Genomic DNA, 17405 nt, shown 5'->3' with positions numbered 1-17405 from the left:
GTCTCGTCTGATTTACCTGCTTCTTTTGTGCACAAACTTTTAACTATCTCTGTTGACAGTATTTATTGAAAGTGACTGTATTGCACTAAAGCCTATTGGGATTATCTGTTGTAACAAATAAAGCCATTCATTTGAAAAACTCAGTTCCAAACATTACAGTTTATTACACAGAAAGTAATGACTCTATGAAAATGAGGGCACTGAAGCAATACTACTGTGACAATATTTCATTTATGGACAAAAGTACCTTTAAAGGAGGTCTCTGGAAAATTTCCAGCAAAAAGGCATGAAAGAGGACTGCATTTTGCAATATAGTTCAGTCCAGCTGGAAATCATTACAAGGGGAAGTGATAAACGAAAGAAATAAAATTCCCAAACTACTTACAGTTAAGAACAATTTAACTCGTTCTAGTTGCTAACGGGGCATATCTAAAATGTAAATAAAATAAGTAAAAAGCAATGTACCTTTTAAGACTAAAGAAATTACAAAGGATGTTAATTTTTAAGTTATCATGTTAAGAAAACATGATGGAATCAGACAGATAATTGAATAATTACTTACTAATTGTCGAGATGTCTTCATCCCCAAAAGGTCTAAGAGGACATTAATGGGTAAGTATTTTGTTCTAGATAAATATTTCTACAAAATGGGCTTTCAAAGTCCACATTAGAGTCCCATGAGCTGAGACACGTCCCTCTCAAGTTAAGACTATCAGAGCGGAAGTCCAGGGTCCAAGGTAATGTTTGCGTGTCACAAAGGAGCTGCTGTCTACTGCCCAGGAACCAGTGTTCACATCCAGTCACTTGATCTCCATAGCTGGGCTGCTCTGTAGACTCTCCTGAGCAGGACACGTCACCAGGGAGTCTGGTCTGGTCAACTTTAGCCTTCTGCCAGTTTTACCACAAAATACACTCTCAAATTCCTAAAATCAAGACATGACCATCAATGTACTGTATGCACAGACATGAAAACTGCTATTTTCAAAAACACAAAAGTTTGACATTAAGAGCTAAACTACATCAAAACATATAGTTACGGTGTCACAAATACATGTCACATCTTGTAAGGGGATGAAGATGGGGATTCAAACACTTTCCTTGGTTACCTTTACATGTATTTTTATTTCATTTTCCAATAGATTCTCAAAATGCCAGTCCATATTATAAACCCTTCTGATATTCAAAAAAGCACCCGTATTTTTTATTTTCATTGTGGTAACACAGACATAAACTCTACCATTTTAACCATTTGTAAGTGTGCAATTCAGTAGCATTAAGTATGTTCACACTCTTGTGCAAACCATCACCACTCTGCATTTCCAGAACTTTCCACCACCCCACACAGACTCTGTGTACCATTATGCACCCCTCCTGCCAGGGGCATTTACAGTCTCCACCCCCCTGCTGCTAAGTGCTCAGTACTGGGTATGGCGATAGCCAGACTGAGGTGACTCCCCAGTATCCTACTGGCTGTGGGTCAAGTTAATGCCACTCTACCTCTAAATGCTTTAGAAAAGGCCTCAGTTTTAATGGCTGTATCAGTCTCAAGCTTACAAAAGGAGAAGGCGAGTACAAGCAGACAACCTGAGGCTCATAGGCCTCCAGGAAACAAAAGCTACAGGTCCATGAGATGCAGAAGGCGGGAAGTCCCACAGGCCACAGCTTGAGCCTGCTCACCAACATGAAGCTTTGCATGTTGTGAGAACTTAACACTCTATGACAACTTCAGCAGAGAATTTTTCATGTAATATACAATACTGAATAATCTTAATTGGTTTAATATTTCTCCCTGAGATACCTCAGGAGTCTTCTGGAAAACTCAGAGTCAGCTAGGGAAGGAAACTTATTACAACCTGTTCTCAAAAGCAGTTCAATATTCCAGGAAAACTTTGCTCCCTTAACAGAGAGGGAAAACCACATCGAGGCTTGCACCTCCTTACTTTTAATAGCAAACTTCATTTACTTAATTCATTTCAGTCTAATCTGAGCCCATCTTGACCACATGCAAAACTCTTTCCTTAAGGTTCCTTTTCCACAAACCTTCCATCACTTTCTGTATCCATAATAATCTGTCCTTTATTTTTGCCCATTCAGAAACAATAAGCTCTGGGACAAAACTATTCTCCCTTTACCCCCTGAACAAAGATATTTCCATTCTTTATATCTTCCTCTCACTGAGGGTGAATATCCTACTTTCTTTACATACTGAAATGCTTCCCTTATTACTTTTAGTAGCTTAATTACATATGTATTACAATTTTAACCCTTAAAAACTTTAATCTCTAGTGAAAACCAAGAAGCAAGTAACTGAACTGTTCTTTACATCGGCATGTTTTGATTGGCAAACTTAAGAACACATTCTGTAACCTCTGAAAGCATATATTTTCCTATGATATAATTTTTCAGTTTAATGTGGTACAGGACATGTGTCTAATAAGCCCAAATAGCTTAAGATTTTTTTTTCCCTCTCAGAAGACAAAAGGTGAACTTAGACTTGTCCAGCAATCAATGTTCCATTATTTCATCTTAATGAAATAGACATTTAATGAAATAGTCATCTTAATGACTTAGACCTTAAATGAATTTCTGTCACACAGCTTAGTTTAGCAAAACTAGTTTCAAGTTACCAAAAATCTGGAAAAACTATAATTATTCCTAAGGAGTTCATCTGAAAGCTTTTATCCCATTTATCTCTATTTTATTATTTATGATAATATTATACAGATATTACCCATCCAAAGATCACATAGCTTGTATTTCAATACAAAACTTATCAGTTTATAACTATTATCCCATTTTCTATCTCTATTATAAAACCACCCTAAGCTGTATAATAGTAGCAAAACTTAGGTATCCATTAGCAAGCCATCTTTTCCCTAAATCTAGAGTATTATGGCCAGGCCATATTAAAAGGAAAATCATTTTTTGTACATTTTATTGGTTTGTGACTGAAAGCAGTCCAATTCTGGAGAACGTACCACAAAAGGCTGCATTTGAGAAATGAGCTTTAGTTCCCATGGCTGGTACACACACAAGACAAATGCAAACACACATACACATAGAACAAGATTCCTGCAGGACAAAAACAAAAGGTGAAGTCCGAGAATTCCCTAAAGGTCCCAAAGGCTTCCTGTTTTAACAACAAACAAAATGCAAATGAAAAGATAGGAAATCGTGACCACCAGTGTCATGGTAACTCACCCAGCAAACATAAAACTTCATAACAGTTGGGATAAGCTGAATTTACTTGATTTTAAAAAGGCTCTTTCTCTCTTCCCCCTCTGATTTGTAGTTCTACTAATTAACCCACAACTAAAGTCACAGGCAATGTGAGTTGTGTCTGCATTTCAAGAACATGCTAAGAGGTATAACTTCAGGGTTTCTCCTAGGAATATTTTGATCTCTGAGGGTCATGATATTGAGAAAATATCTAAGCCAGTTTTCTCTGATAGGCAAAAAAGAACCAGTTTCAGAATTTCAGCAGTTTCATCTTAACCAATTTTCCTTAGAGTTTGAATGAAGAATGTTGTGGCCATGTGGTGTTTAAAAAAAAAAACACTTTTCTTTTATAGACGCATAGTTGAACATTTACCAGTTTTGTAAAATACACCTTAGACTACAAGATAGAACAGAGCACTGATCACTCACACTTAATTATTCATGGCTAGTGTTGTCAAATACCAAGCAAATCAACAAGTCAAAGCAAACCTGACTCTCAAGGCTCATTCCCTAGTCTCAAAAGAGGGAGTTCCTAACTAATGGCCATCAGAGACAAAGTCACATGACCAAGCCTTACTTAGTCCAAAAGGGAAAATCCTAATGAATGCTCCTCTGCAGCTGAAGTCAACGTGATAGGGAAGAATATTCTGGTGTCACCACATATCAGTTCCATTACTTACCAAAGACGACTCAACCCGCCAATGTGAGCACCTTGTTTTCCTTTCCCAGAAGTGCCATGGGCCAAGGACGCCCAGTCGGTGGCAAGGGCCTGCCCCTGAGAAAAGGTGCTCAGGCATCTGCTGGACAGGATCCACCTGGGTCACTGAAACTGTCACTGAACCAAATCTGGGCCCACTTGCCCACGCACAGTAAAGCCAATTTACTGACACCAGGGTGTGGTGAAGGAGAGTACAGTGTTTGTTGCAGGTACCAGACAAGCAGTTCAGATCTTCTGAGCATTAACACTGATCACTGGACAAGCCTAAGTTCACCTTCTTTCATCTTCTTTGAGAAAAAAAACTAAAGATGCTCGGGCTTATTAGACACACGTCCTGTACCACATTAAATTGAAAAGTTGTAGGAAAACGTATGCTTTTAGAGGTTACAGAATGTTTGTATGTTGGCCAATCAAAACAGGCTGCTGTAAGTGAAGTGCAAGTCGCTCAGTCATGTCTGACTCTTTGTGATCCTCATGAACTATACTGTCCATGGAATTCTCCAGGCCAGAATACTGGAGTGGGTAGCCTTTCCCTTTTCCAGGGGATTTTCCCAACCCAGGGATCAAACCCAGGTCTCCTGCATTGCAGGCGGATTCTTTACCAGCTGAGCCACGAGGGAAGCCCAGGAATCCTGAAATGGGTAGCCTATCCCTTCTCCAGCAGATCTCCCCAACCCAGGAATTGAACTGGGGTCTCCTGTGTTGCAGGCAGATTCTTTACCAACTGAGCTATCAGGGAAGCCCATGCTGATGTAAAGAAACAGTTCGATTACTTGCTTCTTGGTTTTCACTAGAGATTAAAGTTTTTAAGGGTTAAAATTGTAATACATATGTAATTAAGCTTCTAAAAGTAGTAAGGGAAGGATTTCAATGCGTAAAGCAAGTAGGATATACACTGTCGGTGAGAGAAGATATAAAAAAATGGAAATATCTTTGTTCAGGGGGTAAAGGGAGAACAGTTTTGTCCCAGAGCTTCTGGTCTCTGGATGGGAAAAAAATAAAGGACAAACTAACATGGATACAGAAAGTGATGGAAGGTTTGTGGAAAAAGAATCTTAAGGAAAGAGTTTTGCATGTGGTCAAGATGGGCTCAGATTAGACTGAAATGAATTAAGTAAATGAAGTTTGCTATTAAAAGTAAGCTGGTGCAAGACTCAATGTGATTTTCCCTCTCTGTTAAGGGAGCAAAGTTTTCCTGGAATATTGAGCTGCTTTTGAGAACAGGTTGTAATAAGTTTCCTTCCCTAGCTGACTCTGAGTTTTCCAGAAGACTCCTGAGGTATCTCAGGGAGGAAATATTAAACTTATTGACATTATTTAGTATGTTAAATTACATGAAAAACATTATACGGAAAAAAATTCTCTGATGTTGTCACAGAGTGTAACTAATCATGACATGTAGTACTGCGCATGGGTGAGCAGACCCAAGTTTGGTTTAACAATTTTTGGTGACCCAGATGGGATTTCCATTGCATCTGGGTGCCAAAATCTGTTACTGAACAGAATTTGGGTCCCCTCCCCTGCACACAGTAAAGCCAATCTACTGACACCGGGCTGCGGTGAACGAAAGTGCAGCATTTATTGCAGGCACCAAAACAAGTTCGGGTCATTTGAGCATAAGCCACTCAGACTCCTTGTTTGGCACCTGCAATAAATGTTGCCCCTTTCTTTCACCACAGCCTGGTGTCAGTAGACTGGCTTCACTGCGTGTGGGCGAGTGGACCCAAATTTCATTCAGTGACTTTCAACCTCATCAATTAAAACACAGTAAGGAAAATAGGAAAGGGAGCCATTGCATATTAAAAGATATTTAACAGCTATGAACCAAATACAATGTTTGGATACTGACTCAAATAAGTCAACTGTAAAACAACAGTTGTGAGCCAGAAAAATCTGGACAGGGATTGAGATTAAGGAAGATGATGATGATGCAGTCGTGCTTTTAACCAGCACTTTCCTTTTTTAGAGACACATTTGCTAATGAAGTGCTGTGACATCTGGAAACACTTTAAAATAATTTGGTGAGGGTGGGAGGATGGGGATGAAGTTATGCCTGAGGCTGAGCTATGGGACACAGAAGTTCGTTATTCCAGTCTCTCCATTTTTGTGCGTGTATGCATTTCCATTTTTTGTTTTTGTTTTTTAAAGAACAGTATTCTTACACAATTAAGTCTAGGTTTATATATTTTTATTGTGGTAAAATATATATAACATAAAACTTGCCATTTTTACCATTCATAAGTGTAAAATCCAGTGGCTTAAGTACACTCACAAAGTTATGTAATCATCATCATTTCCAGAACTTTCTCATCTTTCCAAACTGAAACTCTGTCCCCATTAAATACTAACTCCCCATCCACCTACCCCAGCCTCTAGTACCATTCTACTTTTTGACTATATGAATCAGATGACTTCATATAAGTGGACTCATACAGTATTTGTATTTTTGTCCATCTTTTCTCATTCAGCATCCTATTTCTGAGGTCCATTCATGTTGTGAGGCATGTGTCAGAACTTCATCCTTTTTGTGGCTGAATAGTATTCTATTGGCTGTAGAAACATTCTGCTTATCCATTCTCCTGTTGATTGGATTATCTCCACCACTCGGATTGTTTCCATCTTCTGGTGACCGTGAATAATGTGGTTATGAACACTGGTATACAAGTACCTGTTCAAGTCCCTGATTTTCTACTCTCATGGGTATTTACAATACCCAGAAGTGGTATTGCTGGATTATATGGTAATTCTATGTTTAACTTTTTGAAGAACCACCAGCTGTACCATTTTACATTCTCACCAGCAATCCCAAAGTTTTCTATTTCTCCACATCCTCACAAACACTTGTTATTTTGTTTTGTAATAGCCACACCTATGGGTGGCAAAGACCCAGATGCTGGGAAAGATTGAGGGCAGGAGGAGAAGGGGACGACAGAGGACAAGACGGTTGGATGGCATCACCGACTCAATGGACATGAGTTTGAGTAAGCTCTGGGAGGTGGTGATGGACAGGGAAGCCTGGTGTGCTGAAGTCCACAGGGTTGCAAAGAGTTGGACACGACTGAGAGGCTGAACACCACCACCACCACTTAATGGGTGTGAACTAGTATCTCATATCCATTAAAGTGTTTTTGATCTGCATTTCCCTGATCATTAGTGATGTTGAGCATCTTTTCATGTATTTATTGGCCATTTGCTCATCTTCCTTGGAGAAATGTCTATTCAAGTCCTCTGCCCATTTTTGAATCGTGTCGTCTTTTTGCTGCTGGACTATAGTAGATTTACACTTAATTCATGACCACGAAGGGAAGTGTAAGCACTGGGTCTGCTGCCACTGCTCTACCTTCCGAGTCATCTGGAGCTGCTGGAGTACTCCACCTGACCAAGCGGTGACCAAGGTGGCCAGCCTGACCAAGGCCACCTGCCATTTGCAACAACCACCTACGCTCAGAGGCTATAGCTGTACATAAATATACTCTAACTTTCCCCCCAATATTTAAAATATTTTCAGTGGATCTTAATATAAAATGAACCATGGTTTAATCATTTTCTGTATTCTGACACCCCAAGCCGAAATATAAAATATTTGTCTATATTTGAGAAGGTAGAGTTTACCTTTGAGAATAACTAACCAGAAGTCATCATTTCTCAGATGTAAGAAAGTTCTTCAAGAGATTTTCTAAACAACCTTCACACAATGAGCAGACTACCTCTGGGTAGCCATCTTTATTCTCAATAGTTCTGCCGGAAGCAGAGTTCGGGTATAGCTCAATCCAGACTCTCACACAGCCCCTGGGTCTTGACTCATGGGGACTTGGAGGGACAGTGAGAGAGGAGACAAGTGGACCTCTTCTGCCCTCGAGTGCACCAAAGGTAAACCAGCACTCTGGCTGGCTCAGCTAGCATCTATTTCAACAAAACCTGATTGAAACAATTGAGTTCTAAGGGATTTTTACAACTCATCAGACACCTTGAAATGACACCTAGTCAAACTTGATATTCACATTACATTTGTAAGTAGGAGAATGCCAATGATAAATTCTGTATTTTTAGTAAGAAAAAGAAAGATTGTTACAGTTACATGTCAAGAAATTATATCAGGAAGTTAGGAAGAGGAAGAAAACTGGTGTCATCCATAGACAGAGAGGAGAGAATTAAAGGCAAAAGGTTAATGAAATCAAGAGGGGTGACAAACCTCAGGGCCCAAGTGGGAGGAGGTGCCCCAACACTCAGCTGCGTGAGAGACCCAAGGAGACAGGACAGGTGAATCACAGTGGGAAATGCCACGAGGGCTCTCGGAACAACAGGTGTGACAGACAAGAGAGGACCTTAAATAGTTTAAGAAAGACCTGAACCATATTTCGTAACCTTGACCTAATAAACATACGGAATTCACCAAACAGAGAATGCATGTACTTTCCAAATAAACACAGAATTTTTAAAAATTTGACTACATAAGCGGTCACAATGGAAGTCTCTGCAAGCTGTTAAAAACTGCCATCTTTACAGATCAGAATGTGAGAAATAGGATAGATAAAACAGACAAAATACTATTCTTAAAAAGCAGAGTCTTGGACTTCCCTGGTGATCCAGAAAGGGCTGTAGGATGAGATGTATACTGAAATAATCTTGGCAAATTACTTAAGACTTTTATGTATTTTACCTTAAAGAACAAAAATGTTCATGTAAGTGTGAGGGGGGATGTCACTAAGGAAACAGTAACGACACAAAGGTTTAGGATTTTCCAGTCTAATTCTCCCCAAAATTGCTACTGATATTACTTCAGCCTGTTTTTTGATGGGTCCTGTAATCCGACACAGAAATAATTTACAAACTCAATGTAATTAAATTTCAGAAATGTTCAGGAAACCTAATACACACAAACATTAATATGCTTTAAACTATTTAATCTTTGAATATAGAGACAGTTAAGTTCTTTTGGTTGTTGTAAACACTATCATCATATCTGAATCAATCATATGAATAATAATTCACCATTTACAAGGTACACAGAGCCAACCATTAAATTCATTTTTTAAACATAAAAGCTTTATTTTATTACAATAAACCAAGTATATTGCTAAAAAATAATGTTAAAAAAATAACCAGAATAACCACATTATAAATAACCATAAATAATCCAATTAGCACAAATCTAAAAGGCAATTAGAAATATACAATGAAAATAAGGAACTTGATGAAATTACAAAACTCACAAGATGGAAATGCACATGGGCGCAGGAGAGGAAATGGAGAAGACAAACTCTCAGCACTCAGCCTGAAAGGCTGGCTGTGGGGGGGGCATGCTCAGGCCCCATGATCTAGAAATGGTTCCCCGTTTATTACACCAATGTCAGCTCAGTTCTCTTATTAGACTTATGCTTGGTCAACAGCAGCACGACAGCTGGGACCAGCAGCAAAACCAGGGTGCTCTCCACTAACCACTTGCCCCTACCTCAAGTTCTGAGGCAGGCACCTGGACCCAAGGTCCCCTGAGGCAGAGCACAGGAGCCACTGCCAGGCACATTCTCTCATTTGAAACCCCAAGGAAGGGGGTGGGTGGGACCCTCACTAACATCCAGCATTAGGTCCCACCAGGAGCCACGCTGGCTCGCAAGGTATCAATGGCTCCTCAGCCCCAACAGACAGGGTCAAGGTTGAGGCACTCGCTGTACCAAGAAACTGAGATGCTTGCCGCAGGCCCCCGCATAGTCCTCCATCACCCAGGCCCAAGGGTCTCTCTGCTCTGCCTTCTCAACACGTTTGATAACCAGACTGTTTGATTATTTTTGACACTGAATTGCCTCTTTTTGTTTCTATTTGTGCTTTATCTCTTTCACAACAATTTCTGAGGGCAAAAATTCACACCCTACAGGCCTGTCTCTGAAACCCCATTGAGCCCTCAAACAATTCACTGTACAGAGCGGGTGTCTCCTTGCTAGCTGACAACTGACAATGCAGGCTTACGCTCTGCGGTTAGTGGACAAACCCAGGCTGTGCTTTGTACTTTGATAATAGATAATTCCATCATTAACAAGCAGGGCGTTACTCACACTGGGCTCAGTATCTGATGTTACAGTCCAGGAAACAAAGGACAGTTTGGGACATCTTCGAGGAAAAGGATAAATAGCAATACTGATCCATTTACAGGATTGAAAGTCTCCTGGCCTAGATACTAACCTTTTTAAGAGAATCTCCATGCCTTTCCTGAATATATTTCAGGAATGCTGTGGTCCATTGCAGAGTCGTGGCCTTATCGGTCTCAGCATTGCAGAACGGGACTAAAAGGTTCAACTCGTCACAGCAAATGCGGATTCTGCGCCTATGGTCAAAACCCAAATTAATAACATCGAAAAGCTGACGCAGAACAAGGGAATAAAATGAATACCTAACTTCCTCAAGGAATTAGCTCCCAGCTCAGCCACTGAGAACTACGAGCAGCTCCTCCCCCACTAGGATCCCCTCTGCAGCACCAGGCCCCCTTGGGGGCCAACTCAGCCTTGTCATGCTCCCTGGAGAGTCTCTCCTCTTTACTTCTCCTGGGGTACATGCCAAGGGCCAGCTCCAAGCCTCTAGAGCAAGGATGGACCCAAAGCCCCAAAACCAGAAGCAAAACTGTGTATGTGCTTCTTCTGGGCAGAATGTTCTTTCACTCAACACGCCTTCACCTGCCCGCTAGGTGCCAAGGAGCTCACACAAGCTAGGTTTCACAGCACTCATTCTTCAAGGGGTCCCAGTTCATTTAGGACACAGACTACCAGCCTGTTAATGTCCCCAAACCTGGTCTTTTTAGAGATGATTTACATTACTGGAGCCTCACTCTTAGACTATTTTTAACTTTCATGAATTACATTCAGTGCTACACGAGCTGACGTGGAACACCTTATACAATATGGCCCTTACTGCTCATCTTCCCATGTGTACACTCAGAATGTAAGAGAAACTTTGTAAGGTAGTAACAGTGGGAATTCACTAGATGCTCTGTAACCGCAGGCACCAGGCCCAACATCTCAGCTTGTTTGATGCTGGCGTCCCATTTCAAACACCTATTTCATACACGAGGAACTTAGGAGGAGATGAGAAGAACAAGAAGAAGGTTGTTAAACTAGGAAATGGCAGAGGAAGAATTCAAACCTTCACTGTCAACAGGTAGTAGTAAGTAAAAGGCTTTTTGTCAGATGGTAGGTACTCAGTATATGTTTATTAAATACATGTCAGAGTGGGAACAATGCCCATTATAATTCACGGTGAGTTCAGTTATGTGTGGACGCATATTTAGGGAAGGTGTCTAGCTGCCTAGCTTTAATATTTCCCTTTAAAAAGAAATAAATTGCCTTAGTCCAACACTGTAGGTACAGAGATGAATATATGTCTTGCTCAGTGCTCTAGTTCTTGAGCCTAAAACAGAAACTGGTATAGAACTCAACAAATGACTAAGGTAATTATATGTGAGGGAATCATCACGTAAAACCCCAGCTGCAATGGAAAATGTAATCACCTTTGGATCTATGCAAAACAGCACAAATAAAATCAACAGATAAAAACAACTCACATAAGCTGTAACCTCCTCCTTCTCCAACATTCTTAGAAGAACCCAACAAAACTGAGTGACTCAGTGACCAGTGACCCTGGCCGGCACCTTGAAACTCAGATTTGGGGGATCCCACCACCACCAGTCACCACCCCGTGACTAAGCCGTGGGTGCAAACAACACGGCTTATGTCAAATACCAGCTTTCCTTCCGGCGGTCTGGGATCTGGCTGCGGCCGATAAGGAAGGCCCCCACAGTCAGCTCCCTACAGTAGGATCCCAGGGCCCCGAGTCTCTCAACCACTCTCCTGGCTGGGGACACACTCCCATGGCTTGGGGCTGACAGGCATCCTGAATGGCTCCACTGGGAGGGGTTCCTGGGAGCTGGTGCCTGGTCCCCTGGCCGTCTCCCCACACACCTGTGCTGGCTCTGCTGGGTTCTTTGTCCAAAATAGACCAGAGCCACGAGTGTTCCCAGTGAATCATCAAGCCTGGGGGTCGTCGTCAGTACTCCCACCTCACAAAACACAGTGGCCGCTGACTCCTGCCGGCTCTCTCTCCCTTTGAACACAGAAATGGCTACACCCCCATTCTCTACAACAGGCTGCCTGCCACCAGCACTGTCCGCCACCTGCTTGGCATCCGGGACAGCCCTATGTTACCGGCGCTCGGGCCTTACCTCCGGTCTCTTTCCATGCGGTTGTGTCTCTCCCTGCGTTGGGACCGGCCCCCCTGCGGCCCGCTCTGGGTCTGCTCACCAAGGGCGGCCTGCGATGGCTCTGCTGACTGCCAAGCCCCCTGTGCCACCGTGGGGCCTTCGCCCACGTTCTGAATCTCTCCAAGGGCTCTTCGTTCTACATTTGTGTCCAACTGACGTATCCTACTCCGATTCCTCTTATTTATGGCTTGTTTACATAGCGCTTCTTCTTTGCAAAAGAAGGAAAAAGTGGTATTTTAATTTTTCAGTTCTTCTTAACTTACCCTCGTAAATGCTGAATATATTTTTCAGTATTTTCAATCCAAGATGTAAACATGAATGGGTAAGGAGCACACAGAACCGAACAGGAAGCCTCAGAAATTCCACAGGGGCAGCTGGCACAGAGCTCCAGGTTTCAAACTATAAAACTGAACATAAACCAAATTAAAATACACTGAGTATTATGTGATCAACAGAGCTTGTTAAAGGTCTCTCCTTTAAATCAAGAGGCATTTTAACTGTCATCTCTGAATAAAGAAACCAAGAAGCTGTTTGATTTTCCTGATATTCAGGATGGAATCTGGGGTTTCTTTTTAACCCAGAAATATTTTCTCCAGAAGATTTTCTTGATATGCAATTATTCTAAAATGACAACTGATACTATAGCTGCAATGTTCAGAAGAGGACAAAACCTAAGTGGTTTAGGGTTAAACATGCCCTTACCTTACAAATGAGATTCCTTCTCCCTACAAAACCAGTAATCACATCACAGCTGTGACTTGTGCTACAGAAACCTGTCAATTTCCCATCAAACAGGGGTCTAACTAATATAAGTGGTGATGAGCATTCCCAAGGTGCCATACAAAGCCAAATCTTCTACAGTGACAGAATTGCTGAACACAAATTTCAGAATGGGGATAACTTTTAAAAAGACATACAGGGGAATTCACAAGTATTGGTGATGCTTTATTTCTTAAGCTGAATAGTCAGTACAGGAACTATTTTAATATTAACCTTTGTACCTTACAAATAACGTATACTTTCACATACAACGTCACAATGACCAGGAAAAATTAATCACTGGTGTGGGAGAAAGCAGGAGCACTCAGTCACTATCCTGTCTCCATCAGCTCTCAGAAAGCACACTGTGTGAGCTGTGTTATTTTTGGATAACTTGAAAAAGAATGCTTCCCAGGAAAAATGGATTGAGAGTTAACATCAGAGGTAAGCAAAGTTTGTCTTCAGCAGTTTCTTTATGTCTAAAATTTTCTGAATCACCTTATGGCCTCTTGCTCCCAACTCAATCCTTTGCCCATCTGCAGACTGTCCCCACCAGGGCTTCCCAGGTGGTGCTACTGGTAAAGTATCCGCCTGCAATGCAGGAGACGTGGGTTCAATCCCTGGGTCAGGAAGATACCCTAGAGAAGGAAATGGCAACCTGCTCCAGTATTCTTGTCTGGGAAATCCCATGGACAGAGGAGCCTGATGGACTACAGTCCATGGAGTCGCAAAGAGTCGGACACGACTGAGCGACTAAACCACCACCACTCAGTTCAGTTGCTTAGTCACTCCGGCTCTTCGCAACCCCATGAATTGCAGCACGCCAGGCCTCCCTGTCCTTCACCAACTCCCGGAGTTCACTCAAACTCACGTCCATCGAGTCGGTGATGCCATCCAGCCATCTCATCCTCTGTTGTCCCCTTTTCCTCCTGCCCTCAATCCCTCCCAGCATCAGTCTTTTCCAATGAGTCAACTCTTCGCGTGAGGTGGCCAAAGTATTGGAGTTTCAGCTTTAGCATCATTCCCTCCAAAGAACACCCAGGACTGATCTCATTTAGAATGGACTGGTTGGATCTCCTTGCAGTCCAAGGGACTCTCACGAGTCTTCTCCAACACCACAGTTCAATAGCATCAATTCTTCAGCACTCAGCTTTCTTCACAGTCCAACTCTCACATCCATACATGTCTACTGGAAAAACCATAGCCTTGACTAGACAGACCTTGTTGGCAAAGTAATATCTCTGCTTTTTAATATGCTATCTAGGTTGGTCATAAGTTTCCTTCCAAAGAGTAAGCATCTTTTAATTTCATGGCTGCAATCACCAACTTTGGTGATTTTGGAGCCCCCCAAAAATAAAGTCTGACACTGTTTCCACTGTTTCCCCATCTATTTCCCATGAAGTGATGGGACTGGATCCCATGATCTTAATTTTCTGAATGTTGAGCTTTAAGCCAACTTTTTCACTCTCCTCTTTCACTTTCATCAAGAAGCTTTTTAGTTCCTCTTCCCCTAAAATCTGAGCAGATTTCAGACTCATGCCTCATTCATGAAGTATGAAATTAAAAAAAAAAAAACTTTACATCTGTCAGCAACTTGAAGGTAACGAAAAATGTACATAAGTCTATCATTTTTCTGTTTAAAGAGGTTACTGTTAAGAAAAACCAGCCTCTAAACTGAATATTTCCAGGCCAAGTATAAACTCAATGTTCAAAATTGGTATGAATGTTCAAAGTGAGGTGACTAAAGCAGAGGGAGGAAAGGGTTCCTAAAATGCAAGCAGACTTCCAAGATTATTTCATTTATAAACCACCTCCCCCTTCTCCCACCCATGGCCAAACAAACCCGCCCAACATCAAGGGCAAAACTCAGGCAGGAAGAGAAAGCATCTGCCAGCTTCTGCCTTATCACTTACCTCCTACTTTAATCCAAACCTGCTCAGGCAAAGCTTTGTTTCTACTACCCAAAGTCTGCTTAGTGGATTCAATTTCTTGCTGATAACAGAAAGAAAATGCTCTTGGCAATCCAATATCCTGATGCTTGGCAGTTTCGAGTATAGAACATGAGTTACTAGAAGTCTGGAGAAAATGAAGCAATAAGAACTTTATCAACATGCGACAATCTCCTCTCTATGCACAAATAAAATGCACTTTAACAGAAATAACACCAAAACGATTCATATGAACTTGAAGAACTTTTAAGCATTTTTAAGTATCCCTGAACCACATAAATACTCTCAATTTTAAAATGTTATTGAGCTTAATGAAAGGGAAAAAAAAATCCTTGGGACCTAACTAAAATACAACTTATCCTTTTAATACAAAAGAGCAAAGCTTTACAAATTATTTTCCCTACCTGTGTTTGTGAAATATTAGAATTTCCACTAGTAGAGCAAGCATTTGTAGTAAACAGAGGGTATGTAAATTGCAAAGCAGTAGTTGCAGCAGTAGTTTTATTTTTCACTAATGTTGTACATTTGTTTTGTTGTTGATGAAGAGGAACATTCATTAGTTCGGATGGATGGCGAATAAGAGTAACCAAACTGCCAAGACAAAAGAAACCCAGAAACACGTGAAGTGTGTGTGGCAGGTAAGTTTCCTGAAACACCACAATCACTTACTATCACACTCCCGTGGTTAACATTAGATTTTCTAGATAACAGATTCTGTTACCATGAAAGGCCCCTCATCATGGAAATCTCTATAAAACAATTATCCACTAGTGTTGTAGGGGACAAGTTCAAACTATCTTCTTCACAATGCAAGGTGAAGCTGTGTGTCATCTTTCAGTTACAACTCCCTTCCCATCCCACTTCTGACACCAATCTCTGGTGGGTTTTTGTTTGTTTGTTTGTTTTTGCCATCCTCCAAAATCTGACGACTATGGGCAAAATAGGGGGAAAACTACAGGGTGGGGACAGTCAGAAAACTGAGGAGACACCCCAGCAGACAGGCTACTCCCCTCCAGTAGTGGCTGGGAGAGTGCCTGTGAGCTGGCAGTCTGGCTGCAGGAGGAAGCTGCTTTTCACGCAAAGCCTCACAACATGACCTCTCTCCTTCCACCGGCACAGCGTGAGGTCAGCCTAAGCCTGAGTCAATGCAAGAGGAAGCGGAGGCCTCTCCTGACATTTAGGTAGGCGATCTGGGGAAAAAGCCTTGATCCTCAGGAGCATCTGTGCACTTAACTCATCTCTCTTCCACGTGCAGACGCAGAGTGCACACCATAAAGGAAATGCTATGGGGTGTGTACGCAAGACCTGCTCACTCTGCCTGCACAGAGCACACAATGTCTCAGGTCGGGCCCAGGCCCTCTGTGGCCTGCTCCCTGTTATGATGCAAGCTGCACGGAGGCCGCTGGCCTCTGCATGTGACCCTGGTCTACACCCAGACCGAGGCTGGTGCTTCTCTGCACCGGGCCCTGGTCTACACCCGCACCCGGCAGGGCCCGCTCCCCGGGGGATGCACCCACTTGTTGAGCGCCACGCCGGGCTCCGCGGCCTCCGCGCCGCGCGCGGCGGGCGGGGTTTCGGCAGGGATGCTGTTGAAGCGGTCCTCCAGGCGGACGCGCACCGCCGACTTGGCCCGCGCCTCCGGCGCGCCCTCCGCGTTCTCCTTGCCGGCGCCGTCGGGCGCCTTGGGCCGGGGTGCGCCCGGGCCCGGGCCGTCGGCGCCCGGAGTCTTCTCGGCGGCGGGAGCCGCGCCCGCCTCGCTCAGCAGCATCATGCGCAGCTCCTGGAAGTCGATGTGGCCCAGGCACTGGTTGGCGCCTGCGAAGCCGCCGTCGGTCAGCGTGGGCGGGCACAGCACCGGGTACACAGGCGGCGCGCCCCCCGCCGCCGCGGCTGCCGCGCTCCCCGCCGCTGCCGCGCCCCCCGCCGCTGCGAAGCTTCCCGCCGCCGCGCCGGGCGCTGCCGCCGCCAGAAAGGCCGAGTTGAGGCGCGTCTCGAGCTCGCCGTCAGCCGCCGCCGCCTCCATGTGCGAGTAGAGGATGTGCTGAAGTTGCGTGTACTCGATCTCCGTCATCTCCACCAGGCTCAGGTCGGTGGTCGTGAAGCTCAGCCCCGCCTCGCCCAGAGCCGCGTCCGCGCCCTCGGGGCCCGCCGGCCCGCCCGCCTGCGGCGGCTCCCGCGGCCCGGGGCCCGACATGCCGGCGCCAACGGCGGGGGGCGCGCGGGCGGGCCGGCGGGGCCAGGCCGGGCGGGCGGGGGCACGGAAACCGCCGGCCGCAGCGCGCCTGCGCCGCCCGCCAGCAACGGCAGCCCCTCCCGGGCGCGGCCCCGCCCCGGCCCCGCGGCCCCACCCCGCTGCCCGGCCGGGCCAACCGCCCGCCCCGCCCCGCCCCTGCCACGGCTCCACCTCCTGGGCTGCGCGCGCAGGTAGAGGGCGCGAAGGGGGCGGGGCGGAGCCGCCGGGGTCCGCGCGTCCGCGAGTCCGCGAGTCGAGACCACTGTAGTCCAGTGTCGCAGG

General features: G+C 44.1%; 1 protein-coding gene across 2 annotated transcripts; it reads right to left on the bottom strand.

The window, feature by feature from the left end:
* Positions 1–254: 254 nt before the first annotated feature.
* TCFL5 (transcription factor like 5) lies at positions 255–17084 on the bottom strand. 2 transcript variants are annotated; one of them, XM_068987571.1, is made up of 6 exons: positions 16408–17084; positions 15295–15481; positions 14855–15017; positions 12144–12390; positions 10115–10256; positions 255–923 (listed from the first exon to the last, which is right to left on the bottom strand). In XM_068987571.1, exons 1-6 carry the CDS (start codon positions 17082–17084, stop codon positions 801–803), a joined length of 1539 nt encoding a protein of 512 aa, XP_068843672.1. In that variant the 3' UTR covers positions 255–800. The 2 variants fall into 2 exon arrangements, with proteins under 2 accessions (XP_068843672.1, XP_068843673.1); XM_068987572.1 differs by having other exon boundaries at positions 12144–12387.
* Positions 17085–17405: the final 321 nt, after the last annotated feature.

The sequence above is a fragment of the Capricornis sumatraensis genome, chromosome 15 (genome assembly GCF_032405125.1).
Source record: "Capricornis sumatraensis isolate serow.1 chromosome 15, serow.2, whole genome shotgun sequence".
Classification (NCBI taxonomy): domain Eukaryota; kingdom Metazoa; phylum Chordata; class Mammalia; order Artiodactyla; family Bovidae; genus Capricornis; species Capricornis sumatraensis.
This window is presented reverse-complemented; position numbering and strand designations above follow the sequence as displayed.